Source organism: Pelodiscus sinensis, chromosome 1, assembly GCF_049634645.1.
Source record: "Pelodiscus sinensis isolate JC-2024 chromosome 1, ASM4963464v1, whole genome shotgun sequence".
NCBI classification, from domain to species: Eukaryota; Metazoa; Chordata; order Testudines; family Trionychidae; genus Pelodiscus; species Pelodiscus sinensis.
The window spans coordinates 109,799,799-109,812,531 of NC_134711.1; the positions used below are offsets into that span (position 1 = coordinate 109,799,799).

The 12,733-nt window shown below is 44.6% G+C and overlaps 1 protein-coding gene across 18 annotated transcripts in view; it reads left to right on the forward strand.

Annotated features, from left to right (window-relative positions):
* CACNA1C (calcium voltage-gated channel subunit alpha1 C) overlaps positions 1-12,733 on the forward strand; it is a 696,460-nt gene that overhangs the window by 648,377 nt on the left and 35,350 nt on the right. For 12 of the 18 annotated variants that reach the window (XM_075896653.1, XM_075941259.1, XM_075896633.1 and 9 more), the window contains 3 exons: positions 576-608; positions 4,070-4,198; positions 9,065-9,130. In XM_075896653.1, the coding sequence (XP_075752768.1) occupies positions 576-608; positions 4,070-4,198; positions 9,065-9,130 (228 nt within the window). The remainder of the gene's footprint in view (positions 1-575; positions 609-4,069; positions 4,199-9,064; positions 9,131-12,733) is intronic. The other 6 variants (XM_075896550.1, XM_075896542.1, XM_075941274.1 and 3 more) reach the window with 1 other exon arrangement.

Genomic DNA, 12,733 nt, shown 5'->3' on the forward strand with positions numbered 1-12,733 from the left:
CCAAGTGAGTGATTACATTATCTCAGCCTATTGTTTTAATAACCACTGTGTAATCACTGAGAACTGTATGCTAGGACACGAGGACATATACAGAGAATGTCATAGGGATTTGGGATAGTGTGGGCTAAATGGGTTTGCAGTTCAGACTGAAATATTAGAAGAAGGCTGCTTCCTGTGCAGAAGTAGCATGGAGTTGAGGAGGAGAGGTCAGTTAGCTGCTATATCGGGAGATGTTGTTCCTTCTGAGTTCTAGCTAGAGCCAGAGGGGAGGGATATTAGACATGTATTAGCAGCATTCAGTCCTCTACTCCCTACTCAAGATGCCTAGAATCCCAGAAAACACTGGGCCACATTCAGACCTGTTGTAAGAGTGTGCAGCTCTCATTGGGGGTTGCATCCACATTATCCAGGGCTGAATTTGGTCCACTGAATCCATAGGGGAATCAGTCCAGTCTACTTTTGCATTCTTTCCCCTCTATTTTTGCCCTCTTCTGCCATTTTGTTGCTCCTGTGTTAGCCTGGGCCTCTTCATTGGAGATTTATTACAGCTTATTTCTGTCTGCCTTTCTTTAAAGCCAGCTGAACATACCCAATGCTCTTCCTCTATGGTAAGACCAAAAATACAGACCACCTTCCCAGCTTCTGTGACAGTTGTCCTAACACACTCCTTTACTCTCTTCCCCTGATCATGGGTTTTTTCTCCAAGCCCAGCCTAGTTATCTCTGCATGAAGCTGTCGTGTTGTTGTTGTGTTTGTTTGAATCTGGTGTTCACATGAGCTGTGACTATGCTACATACGTGTATTTCTCATGCACCCTGAGTTTTCCTTTGGTCAAGTTAATTGCTGTCCTACTTTCTAATGAATTACCAAGAGAGAACAAGGACTGTTAAGATTTCTTGTTAGCAGCTACCTTTCTATATCAATTTGACATTGGCTTGACTCACCATGTGATTTCAAATTTAAATTTACTATAAAGGTCTGAGGCTCTGAATCGCTGATGAGCCGAGCTGATTTATTGTGAAGTTTAAGATCCACTTTTGTATAAAAAGAGACTAAGCAATAATGATCAAAAACTGCATAGCCTTTGAGGGCTACATTTTAAAACAGCATGCCATGTGGGGCTTATGAAAGCCATTCTCTGTGTGCAATTATATAAAACTTCCCTGGTCTGTCAGAGAGACAGACACACATCAGAGAGCTGCTAGAAAATGAAAATGTAGCAAGCAAGGAGGAATCTGTTCAGACAGGCCAAGCAGTTGTCACTTGTTCTTACACTGTCCAGCCCCTCCAGTAAACATAGCAACTGTGGAAGATATAAGCAAAAATTCTCTAGTTCATGCACTGCTGTAATAGATGCAATTAGGCCCTATCCACATGGCAGTAAAGTTTTAAATAATGGGCCTTAACTCTTCTTTGAATTTAGTTTATTAGAGGAAATTGGGCCAGAGGACTTACCTGGAGTGGGAGGGGTGTACAGTCTTTGTAGTTGCCTGCTTAAATAGTAGTCCTGGATGCAGACAGGCAAGCATCGTGTCTATTTAAATGCTCACAGAGCCAAACTCTCTGCTCATTTACACTCCGTTTACTTTAGTGAAGTTGTATTGATGTAAATGAGAGGAGAATTTTGCTTACAGACTATCTGCAGTGTTAAATTAGGGGGCCAGGCAGAGGTTAGGGTTTGGAGGGACACTCATTGAAATGTATTCCTGCAGGTTGTTTGTCCCCTTACTCTCTCCATCACTGATCGGGGTCCTCAGGCAGCAAAAACCCACACAGCATGATGTTGAAGACTGTGTCTTGCCAACAAGTGGGGAACCACCATCCCATATTGGCCACAGGTTTGGTGGTCCCCAGAATCCCACGCCATAAGTTTGATGAAGACACTAATTCTCAGAGGTGTCACTGATGATTAAAGTGCTTGGTACCTCAGGCAAAACTGCACCTCCTGTCCAGTGCTCGTCTACTAGACACAGCACAATGTTTCTCTGCGACTTTCGATTGACGTGTAGGTAGCCACACACCATTGCAATTCACATGCTGGAACAGAGAGTCAGTTTGGGAAGCAAAGACTATAAACAATAGTTTGGAAAGAAAAAGCAGACATACACATCATTCACAGGGCCACTGCATCTTGAAGCAAGACTTTTTTTGAGTAATCTCAGAAATATAAATTCATGTAATTCCCTGAGGAACAGAAATGCAACAGATGCTGCTCATTTTGAGCTATAATAGGAAATCCAAAAGATCTGTTCTCTCCTGGTTTCGATAGTGGTGACTAGCTAAGAAGGGGTGATCTGCACTGTTTCTGAGTCCAAAAGGTTACTCTCTCAGTAGTTTGGTGCTTAGCATCAAGCTCTTGGTTTTGCAGCAGGGAAGGGGGTGGTATCCATGTGCTTCTCTGGCAGAGTGAGTAGGAGGATGACAAGATTATCTCTCGGTTTAGCCCAGGGTTATGTTCCCACAGCGCTTCCAAGGGAAACTCCTGCTTCTTTTATTTAGCACAGTATTTTCATGGGTTTTGGGGGCAAAATGAACTGGAACCCTGTAACTTTGTTCTGCACAGTTCCCCCAAGCAGAGTGATTGTCTCATCTTGAACTGGGCACCTGGGTTCCTTACACAAGCTGAGGCAAGGCAGCTGACTCCTTTTTGTTCAGGAAGCTGTTGCCCACGTATATATATAAAACATGAAAAATGTCAAAGCTGGTTGCAGGCCCTGGGGGAAATGATTAGTGACAAGGCTGAAGCAGTGAGAAAAGCAGAGGCCAGGAGAGAGGCTATTTAAAAATACTCCTGGCCTGAGCATCAGCTGTCAAGCCAACGTTTAAAAAAAATACCGGGCTGTGCACAGGCTGTGGGAAATACAGAGGGGTCATGAGAAAGACGAAGGGCCCAGAGCTCAGGACTGTGAGTGCACAGTGCAGAGCACAAAAAACACAGCTAGGCCCCTGTGGAGATGGGAGGGCTGATTCCAAGACTCAAGCAATGCTAAGAGCTTGGCTCAGTGGCAACCCGTACTGTGCTCACATGGGACCACCAAACTTGAAAGCAGACTTAGGACCTACCAGAGTTCCCCAGGCAGAACAAGCTAAATGTATCATAGATACTTAGTGTCAGATTAACCAGGGCAGCTGACTGATGCACATTATGTAGTAGCTTCAGAGACAAATCCAAAAGAAAACTGTCTTTCTTCACCCTCTCTTCCACCCCCTGTCTAATTGTGACTTCTTGATCAGTGTAATCACAGAGGCTATGTCTACACTGCAGGCTTCTTGCGCAAGAAACTTTTTGCAGAAGAGATCTTCCGCAAAAACGTCTTGCGCAAGAGAGCGTCCACTCTGCAAAAGCGCATTGAAAAAGCAATGCGCTTTTGTGCAAGAGAGTGTCCAGATTTCATGGATGCTCTCTTGAAAAAAAGTGCTGATTGTGATCCACAGAATGGCCACCAGAGCACCTGTGCTTTTTCCTCTTTCCTGTTTTTGCGTAAAAAACCTCTGTTGCCCATCCACACACACCTTTTTGTGCAAGAACTCATCTGCAAAAAGGAGTTATTCCTCGTAGAAGGAGGAATACCTATACCACAAAAACCCCTCCGTTCTGTCCTTTTACTTGTGCAAAAACGCACTTGAGCTGTGGACCCTCCGTGAGTTTTTGTGCAAAAATGACCGTTTTTGCACAAAAAATCTGTAGTGTAGACCTAGCCAGAGGGAATTGAGGGCTTCTTAAGGAAGATACTGTCAAGTAAACTATTCCATTACCTTTAAGACCCTGACCATGAGTTCAGGCACTTGCAGCGAGGAACCCAAAGGAAGTGGTTGATGAGAGGCTGCACAGCTTCACTAGTGAGTAGTGTAATCCAGAGAACTTTTAGGATGCCACCACAGCCTTGGGAGAGAAGGGAATTCAGACCTGCATCAATCAAGAGCGGTTGGGGCTAGGGCAGTGTGAGAGAGCTTTCGCAACACTAGGGAACAGTGCAGTGAGCTCTTCCTGGGTAGTGTTGTCTGTGATCCAGGATCTTTGTTTTTCATCTGCTGTTATAACTACTGCCTCTGTGCCAATGGGTTCCAGAATGCAGAGGAAAATTCGCGCATCTCAATCACCTTTTTCCGACTCTTCCGGGTGATGCGTCTCGTGAAGCTCCTGAGCCGTGGGGAGGGCATCCGGACGTTGCTTTGGACCTTCATCAAGTCCTTCCAGGTATTCCTTCACTTATCACTAAGTAGACAGGCCTGGAAAGAGGTATTTATGCTCTTTATTTGCCTTGCCACAAGAGATTTTCATGCTGACAGGAGGGGCCTTAAGCACAAAAGGCAAAATTTTCTTCCATGCAGCAGGCCAGCCCCTCACTAAAGTGGGGCTTCAGTGGTGCAAGGTCCTCATGTTAGACTCCCTGCACAGTGGTAAGTTCTACCTAGACAACCTAGGTAACTCCTTGGGTCTTATGCACACTTGGCAGCTCAAGGAACACTCTGGTCTCTGCTTCAGACCAAAGTGAAAGGCAATCCAGACCTAAAACCAAGGCCTTGGTTACTTTATAATCATTAAGATCTCTAGCACTTTGTAAAAGAGAAGGGATAGTGATTCCTTTATACTGGCCAAATTCTAACTCAGGTAATTACATTTGGACCATGGCTCACTTAAAATTCTGTCCTCGGTTTCAGAGGTATTCTGTATCTATTGCTTCAGGTGAAATTTGCTCATCCAGAGGGCCAGCATAAGGCTCTGTGCACCACTGAAATCTCATTTAAGCTGCCTCTCTCCACAGGGCTATATTTGCACTTTCTGGCCTAAAGTGTGGTGTTGTATAGCTGTGACCTCTTAAACAGCTACTTTTTCGCCCCAGAGGTAGCTGCATTTCAGTGGGCGATAAAGTGGTCTAGGGTTTATAAAGCACCTTGAGTTATTAGGTGAGGTATAAAGTTAAGGTGCGATAATTAACCTGCACAGCAGGAAGTGAAGGTTATACTCCAAACTGAGCCAGATCTGCAATCTAAGGTCTGGGAGTAAACAGACTGAGTGAAGAGAGAGGGACCATGGAGCATAAGGATGATCATCTCTGACAGAAACAAGGAGACAGCCCCTCATTTGAAATAGTGGTTTCAAACAGTTGCTGAGGTTAGCCAAGTTCCAGTTACAAAAGAAGCCCAGCATGGTTTTGTATTTCACAGGTGTTTGCATAGACTTATTGGACCTGGTGCTAGCAGGCTCAGCTTCTGAGGAAGTGTGTGGACAAGTATAGTAGTGGTGTAACTGTTGGTCTAAATTAAATATCAAGTGTAGAGTGGTCAGATAATGTAGTCAAAGTGAATAAAATAGTAGCATGTAGCAATGTATGAATCAGCGAGTGTGTAAATGAGTTAACACACAAGCTAAGCAATTCACAAGAAGCTGAAAGAGAAAGCAGATTCCAGCTAGGGTTGCCAACTGGACGGGCCTTTGCCACAAATGGTGTCCAGTCCATCTAGTTAGGAAAGCTGGCAACACTAATTTCCCCATACCCACACAGGATCATTTTCTGCTCCCAATATAGGCAATGACAAAACCTCCACTGGCTTAAATGGGAATAGGAACAGAGCCACACTTTTAAACTTACTCTTCCCTCTTCTTGGGCCAAATTCAGCTGTGATGTAAATGGTCACAATGCCCATTGACTTCAGCGAAGTAACACCTGCTTATATTAGGGACTGATAAAAGGCTTTTCCCCATTTTTCTGACCAACTCATATCCATAACTGTCTCACCACTTCTGGCACTGTAAAATTTGGCTTGCTGTGTGAACAGCTCCAATGGGAATTATTCTGGCAAGGAAGAAGATTGACTGACTCACCCCAGTAATTACTAGCCCAGGAAACACAATAAAGTTTTCAAATTCTGGCTGCCCAACCAGCTTAGGAACAGCTCTTTTCAATTCTGAGATTAGTTCTCTCCTCCCCAGGCCAAAAGGAGTGAGAATGTTTGCAGCTCAGGTAACCCTACCCACGCTAACTTTAATCTAGTCAGCACAGCTAAATATAGCAGTGATGTTGCAGCAGCAGAGATTTCAACATGGGCTAGCAACATGTCTGTATCCAGGGTTTCAGGAAGCCTTGATCAGCCCACACAGAAGCCCATGCCTCCACATCTTCAGCTATTTTTAATCGATTAAAACTAACAAGGGAGAGTTTACCTTAGCTGTAGTCTTACCTCCCACTACAGTGTGAATGTACCCTGGGGTATGTCTAGACTACAGGCTTTTGTCGACAGAAGTTTTGTCGACAGATACTGTCGACAAAGCGTCTGTCGACAAAGAGCATCTAGACTACATCCAGTTCTGTCGACAAAGCAAGCCACTTTGTCAACATGAGAGTGTAGACACAAAGGACAGTGTAGATGCAATAACGCCTTCTGTCTACAGAACTGTCAACAAAAGGCATTATTCCTCGTAGAATGAGGTTTACAGATGTCGACAAAACTGCTGAGTTCTATCGACGTTATGTTGACAGAACTCAGCGGCAGTGTAGACATGGGTATAGTTTTGTCAACAAAAGTCCACTTTTGTCAACAAAACCCTGTAGCCTACATACACCCCTGGTGGGAAAGTGAGTGGCTTCTAAAAGTACTGTTGAGTACTGTGAGCAAGTACCTTGTCCCTTACAGTGTTCAGTTGTTAATATCCCGTCCTGTCTCATATGAACTCCTCTTCCTAATGCTCCTCTGGAGCTGTGCGGTGCGTTTCTATAATGGCTTAAAATAGCTATTGCTAGGAGCTCTCTGTTCAGCCAGCCTCAATGTCAAATCTGAATTTTTGTGTTGCTTTTTATCCTGGGATTGTGCATTTTTCTGAGTCTCAAAATATGTCCAGGAAGTGTCCTGATTCATCTAGGACAACCGATATTCATCCTCTGCTTTGGGAGTTCACATTCCCCCCACACACTTCTGTAGTTAGTGCTGTATTTATGGAGCTGCATGTTGATCAGAGGAGTGGGGTTGGGCTGTGGGAAACCAGTCAGCAAAGCTTCCACATTGTGGTGCATCAATAGAGACCAAAATGGCTAATGGGCATACAAAGAAATCGGGTGTGTGGAGAGCAAGGTATGAGAGTAGGAACCACAAAGAGACAGAGGCATAGTGAGGGTGTTATGCGCCCGGGGGAAAAGGCAAAATTTGCACATACACACCCGCCGTCGCCATCACCTGATGGGGCCCCAAACTTGGCGCACAGCTAAGCCTGACCCTGGGAGAGGGAGGGTGGTTCCGCATCTTCCCCCACCCCCTGCAGTTTGGGGCTGGGCCCTCACACGCATTAACCCACCGGTGGAGATGGAGGAGGGTTGGGCTGGGGGTGGAGAGGAGGGAAAGAGGCTCAAGCTGGCGGCGGTGGGTGGAAGAGGAGCAGGCAAGTCAAGGGATGACAGGGAACAGAGGGGGACTAAATTGGCGCCCCTCTAGTGTGGTGCCTGGGGGCAACTGCCCCCCCCCCCCTTCGCTACACCACTGCAAGGAGAGAGCAATGAAACCAAGGAGAGGAGGTACTGCAGGGGTCTAAAGCCAGGAGAGTGGAACCGGAGGGAAGCGAGGGAATCCTGGAGGATAGAGAACAAGGAAAAGGAAGACGAAACAAGAGAGGGGGATGAAGTAAGCAGGAAATCAAAAGGAGAGGAGTGGGACAGATTGAAGGAGTAGGGTAGGGAAGACAGCATTCTAATGCCTCTTCTAAAGTGATAAGAGACTCTACGAACTTGGCCTGTTAGGTCTCTGTCTGGATGTTACCCAGGCCCACTTCTGCAGTCTTAGCTACGCCCAAGTCCACAACCTTGATTTGACCCATAAGGGCTCTCTCCAGATTTACAGACCCAAATTCCGGTTTGGTTTACCTCCACTGCGGTCTGGAATTACCCAGGGGTTAATTTGGGCATTGGGATTGGTAGAATACTGTTGAAATCCCTGCCTTACATTTCATTTTGTTTAGTTAGATGTATTGTTGAAAGGTAAATACAAAAGGTCTAAGGTTTAAATCCTGTTTTAAGGTTCTAGTTTACTCATGGTCAAATCCAACAGTTCTTGTGGAAATCACCTCTGTCTGAATAAGGACTGCAGGATTGGGCCCTAATGAAACACGGGGGCAAAAAAATACAAAATTCTGGACCCAAACACTCCCAAAGAGAAGATGTTCAGTATTCAAACCAGAGTCAGTAACCACATTTTGCAGATGGTTCTAAGATCTGTAACATGGACCCAACCAAAATCTCAGATCACAACACTCCCCTGGTGTGAGATGTTCAGACTCAGGAGGGAGATCTAAATTCCATGGCTTACGCCCATCTCTGATAAATACCTTTAAAAAAACAAAAACGTGAGAAGTCAGTGTCTTCTTTAGGGTCTGACCCTCTGTGTGCTAAGCACTCTGGATTCCTGTTAAAAGTAGTAGAAGCTGAGGACATGCAGTATCTCACAAAGCAGGTCTCCTACTTACAAGCCAGCAGCAGCTGTCAGGTCTTTGCATTTCCTTTTCAGCATCAGATCCATCACAGACACCTGATTAATATCCAATGCCATCACTGATACCTTACTCAGAACAGGAAATGGTAGCCTATGCCACTTTCAGTGCTTGTGATATCATTAGCCATAGCAGAAGAAGCCTTGAACTTCAAAGCAGCTTCAGAATGTCACAGTGAAAAGTGTCACTTGCTCTTGCTGCTAATATCAGGCGATGCTAATTATAAGTTTTCTACATTTGGGAGATGAGCAAAGATTGGACCTAATTCTGATTGTACTTTCACTGGTGTACAACAGGAGTGATTCCACTCAAATCAGTGGAATTATACCAGTGTAAGTGAAAGCATAATTGGGCCTATCTTGTTTTGGATAGTACAATGGCTGTATTTGAGGCATCTGGTGAAATCAAAAGTGGATCAGTAGAGACATCTAGTGGTCAAATGGATAAATGGCAGACCTTAAATTATTCTGGACTGGCACTGTTCTCAGGCTATCTTGATAAAGCAGGGCCCCAGTAGAATATGCCTCGCTCCAGCATGCCAAGTTATCTGATTAATTGATACAGTATATTCTGTTTTTTCCCCTCCAGGCTCTCCCCTATGTGGCTCTTCTAATAGTGATGTTATTCTTTATCTATGCGGTGATTGGAATGCAGGTAGGTGATTCTCAAGAGCTTAACTTTCGCACATGAGACTGAGAAGGGTAGTGGCACAAGAAGTCACCAAATCATTTTCTGGCTGTACATTTAGCTCCTTTCCTAACCATGTAATCAGGCATTTAGGAGGGCAGAGCTCAGGCAATGAGCCTGAGTTAATGTCAGAAAACATTAACTGGGTTTGCACTGCCAACAGCACTTGAAAATTACACCAGCCAAACCAAACAAAAATTCTGTGTTGGAATATCCCTATAGATGTATCAATGGTGATTTACCGGCTTGCTCATTGGAGCACAGCAATCAGTTCAAGTAGCTCAGAGCCATGCTGGTGATCAGGCCTGATTATTCTCTCACCCCACTTTCATGGTGGTATAAGTCCGTTGACTTCAACAGAGTTATTCCTGATTTACACCAGTGTTGGTAAAAATAGGATCAGACATCAAATCTCAGCTTTTTACTTGTGCCAGTTCCTCAATAAGCTGCATCAGTGCTATACTGTATTCTGCTTATGAAACCAAACTTGGAACCAGCATGAGCAGGAATCTATGCAAATGACTGATAGTCCGTACAGACAAGTGGAAAAAGCTATTGATGTACACACAGTGTATGTGACTGTCCCAGCTATATGTTACATTCCTGCCTCACTGGTGATGATTTTTCATGCTAAGCTTCACTTTCCATTTAGTTACTCAAAAGTCTCAAAACATCCACAAAGGTAGAGAGACCAAAGAAGAAGGTCTTTCGCCATCCGACAGCCCGTATTCTTCACAATGGAATCAGAATTTGTTAAAACTTAAGAAAGGTTCGGCAAAATCCATCTGATCCATTATGCCTCATTTTTTATTTTTATCATAACCCAAATGTATCACCTTTTCACTATCTACTCTTTTTCTCTTTCTCAAGAAACAAAGTTTGGATTACACTGTCTCTGTTGCCTCCCCAATAACACTGTCTATTTAGCTCTCCAATTAGAGTGGCCACCTTATAAAACCTTACCGCTTTGGCTTTAATAATCTAACTAGCTAATGTTACCAAGATCTTCCTAGAATTCCCTATACAGTATAGGGAACAATTTGAGAATACTGCACAAACATTACCTAATTGCTATTCTATGAGCACTTAACGATGACCTCTGTCAGTCTATAGTATCTCAGATGAGCCGATCATGTTAATATCTAAGTAGTGCTATTAACTTTTTTTAGATGATTTTAGATTCAATCCCCCATTTTTAACCATCTCAACAGTGGGGATACCAGATGTCTATCAGTTGTGTCAATCCCTTTCCAAATTCCAGAGACCTCTGCTAGGTCACATTCTAGTCTCTGCTTTCATCATTTCTCATCACTTAGATTCTTTGGACCTGTTGTACTGTTTGTTGTCCTGTGCTATGCAAAAGGCAATGGCATAATTACAGGTAATTGGTTTGCACTGATGCCCCCAGTTTGTGTGCTGTCCTGAACCTGCAGAAGCAGACTCCTTGAGGAAGGCCTTCAATATCTCATTGTTGAGCAGCTGACTTGAAAGCCTAGCTGACTGCTATAGCATGACAATACTTTGACAATGACATAGGAATTTCCTACATAAAGGAGACCAATCAGTTCATCTTAGCTACTTCTCTGACATGAAGTGTAACAATAGTCAAGCCTCACTACCTAACATACCCATGTGGAAAAATACAAATTGATGCTGATGGATGAAGCTACCAGTCTGATGATAGCCCAAGAGACACGGTCTTGAAAATGACAATAGGGAGGGACCTCCTCCTGCAACTTCTTCTACTTGCAGCTTTTGCCTCACACTCCATTTCTCCACTGAGCAGTGTCGCAAGCTTATAGTAACACTGCCCGTGCCCTGTCTGAGTTGAAGCTGGGCTGTGAAAAGGACAATCAGACTCTTCCAACAGGGAAACTCCCTCATGTACTGTCTCCTGAAAGGAAAAATATGGGCTGCCTCAACTCAAGCTGCCTCTGATTGTTGAAGCTGTCCTCCCATGATAGTTACTCCCAGCGCCTCTTCGGTGCAGCTGGCACTGTCACTGCCCACCAGCGGGAAGGGGGATCTGAACCAGGGCAAACCCAAAGAGCGCTTGAAGAGCATTCTATTTAAAGATGGTCCTGCTGCATTGGAACTGTTTCCCTGAAATTCTCCCGGTGCTTTTTCTATTTTTTTTTTTCCATTATTGAGAATATTGGCGTGAAAACAGGCTCTTTGTTCCTCCAGAGCTGCTTTGTTCCTGTTGCCCATTCTGGCTATGAGGTTACAACACTCTATCCATGAAAGCAGCGTCAGGATGGTGTCAGATGGAGAATAAACACCCCTGAGCTGATGATGTTTTACGAACTTTCTGGCCAGGCCAGGCTTACTCAGCTCTTGACGGTAGTGGCTATAGATACTAACACTGCACAAGAGGCTTGCAAGGAACCTTGAAATCATCTGACACTCCCCTGCCTTTGGGTTTTATTACAAATTCAAAACTCAGACCTTGCTCACCTAAAGCTTGCTGAGCACTGTGGGCTAGATTCTGTGATCTGACTGTGCTGTGCTTGATGCAAAACTGGTGGAGCTGGCGGTTGCAAAGGTAGCTTTAACCCACCTTTATGAGTTCTGGGGACCTAATGCCATTCTCCTTCAATTCTAAGGGTGGCCCACAGCCAGTCTGCTCCCCTGGGTCAATCAGAGTAGCATAAGGGATGGGGATGGATGATTCCACATGGATTGCAACTAAAGAAAATGTTTGTGCAGCCCCTAGCAAAGCAAAATTGCAGAGTTTCCTTCAGCTCTGAGAAATACAAAGATTCAAGTACAAGTACATTCACTGAGGAGGATGCCGTTTAAGGGGGCTGCATTGTAGCCAGTTTCATCCCTCATCTAACGCCATGGAAGAGAATGGAGGATGTACCTTTGGAGTTTTTTCCCAAGATTATAATCAGTTGCTCCTTGACTCTTAAAACAGCAGTTCTCTGCTGGACACCAGCCTTCCTCAGCCTGCTGCCACGTCTTCCCTGCAGGAATTAGAATGATTGAATTCCTAAGAAGTACCAGTAGGACAATAAGGTGGTAGGGAAAGAAGATGGAAATGAAATCAGTTTGGCATAAAGAAGAGAGCTGCTTTCCCCCTTGGATACTTGTGTCATTTTATTTCCTCTCCTTAGATATAGGACTTTGCGCTTATTAGTGCTGCATTTGTCTGCATTGCCTACAGCCCTGATTTGAATCTCTACAGGTCGCTCTGCAGTTTGCCTCTATGGCTACATCTATACTACATGCTTCTTGCGCAAGAGTTTTTGCACAAACACTTCTTGTGCAAGAGCATGTCCACACCTCAAAGCACATTGCAAAACCGATGTGCTTTTGCGCAAGAGCGCGCACCTGTGCTTTTTCCCATGTGGGTTTCTTGTGCAAGAAACCCATCTAGAGCATCCACACTTGCCTTCTTGTGCAATAGCTGCAGCGCTAAAAGCAGTTATGCCTCAGAAAAGGAGGTTGACCTACGGTGGAAGAATCCCTCTGTTCTGCTGTTTAACTGCCCATTCAATTGCTCAAGCGCTCATTTGGGTGTGGGCGCTCCGCAGGTTTTTGCGCAAAAACCTTGTAGTGTAAAAG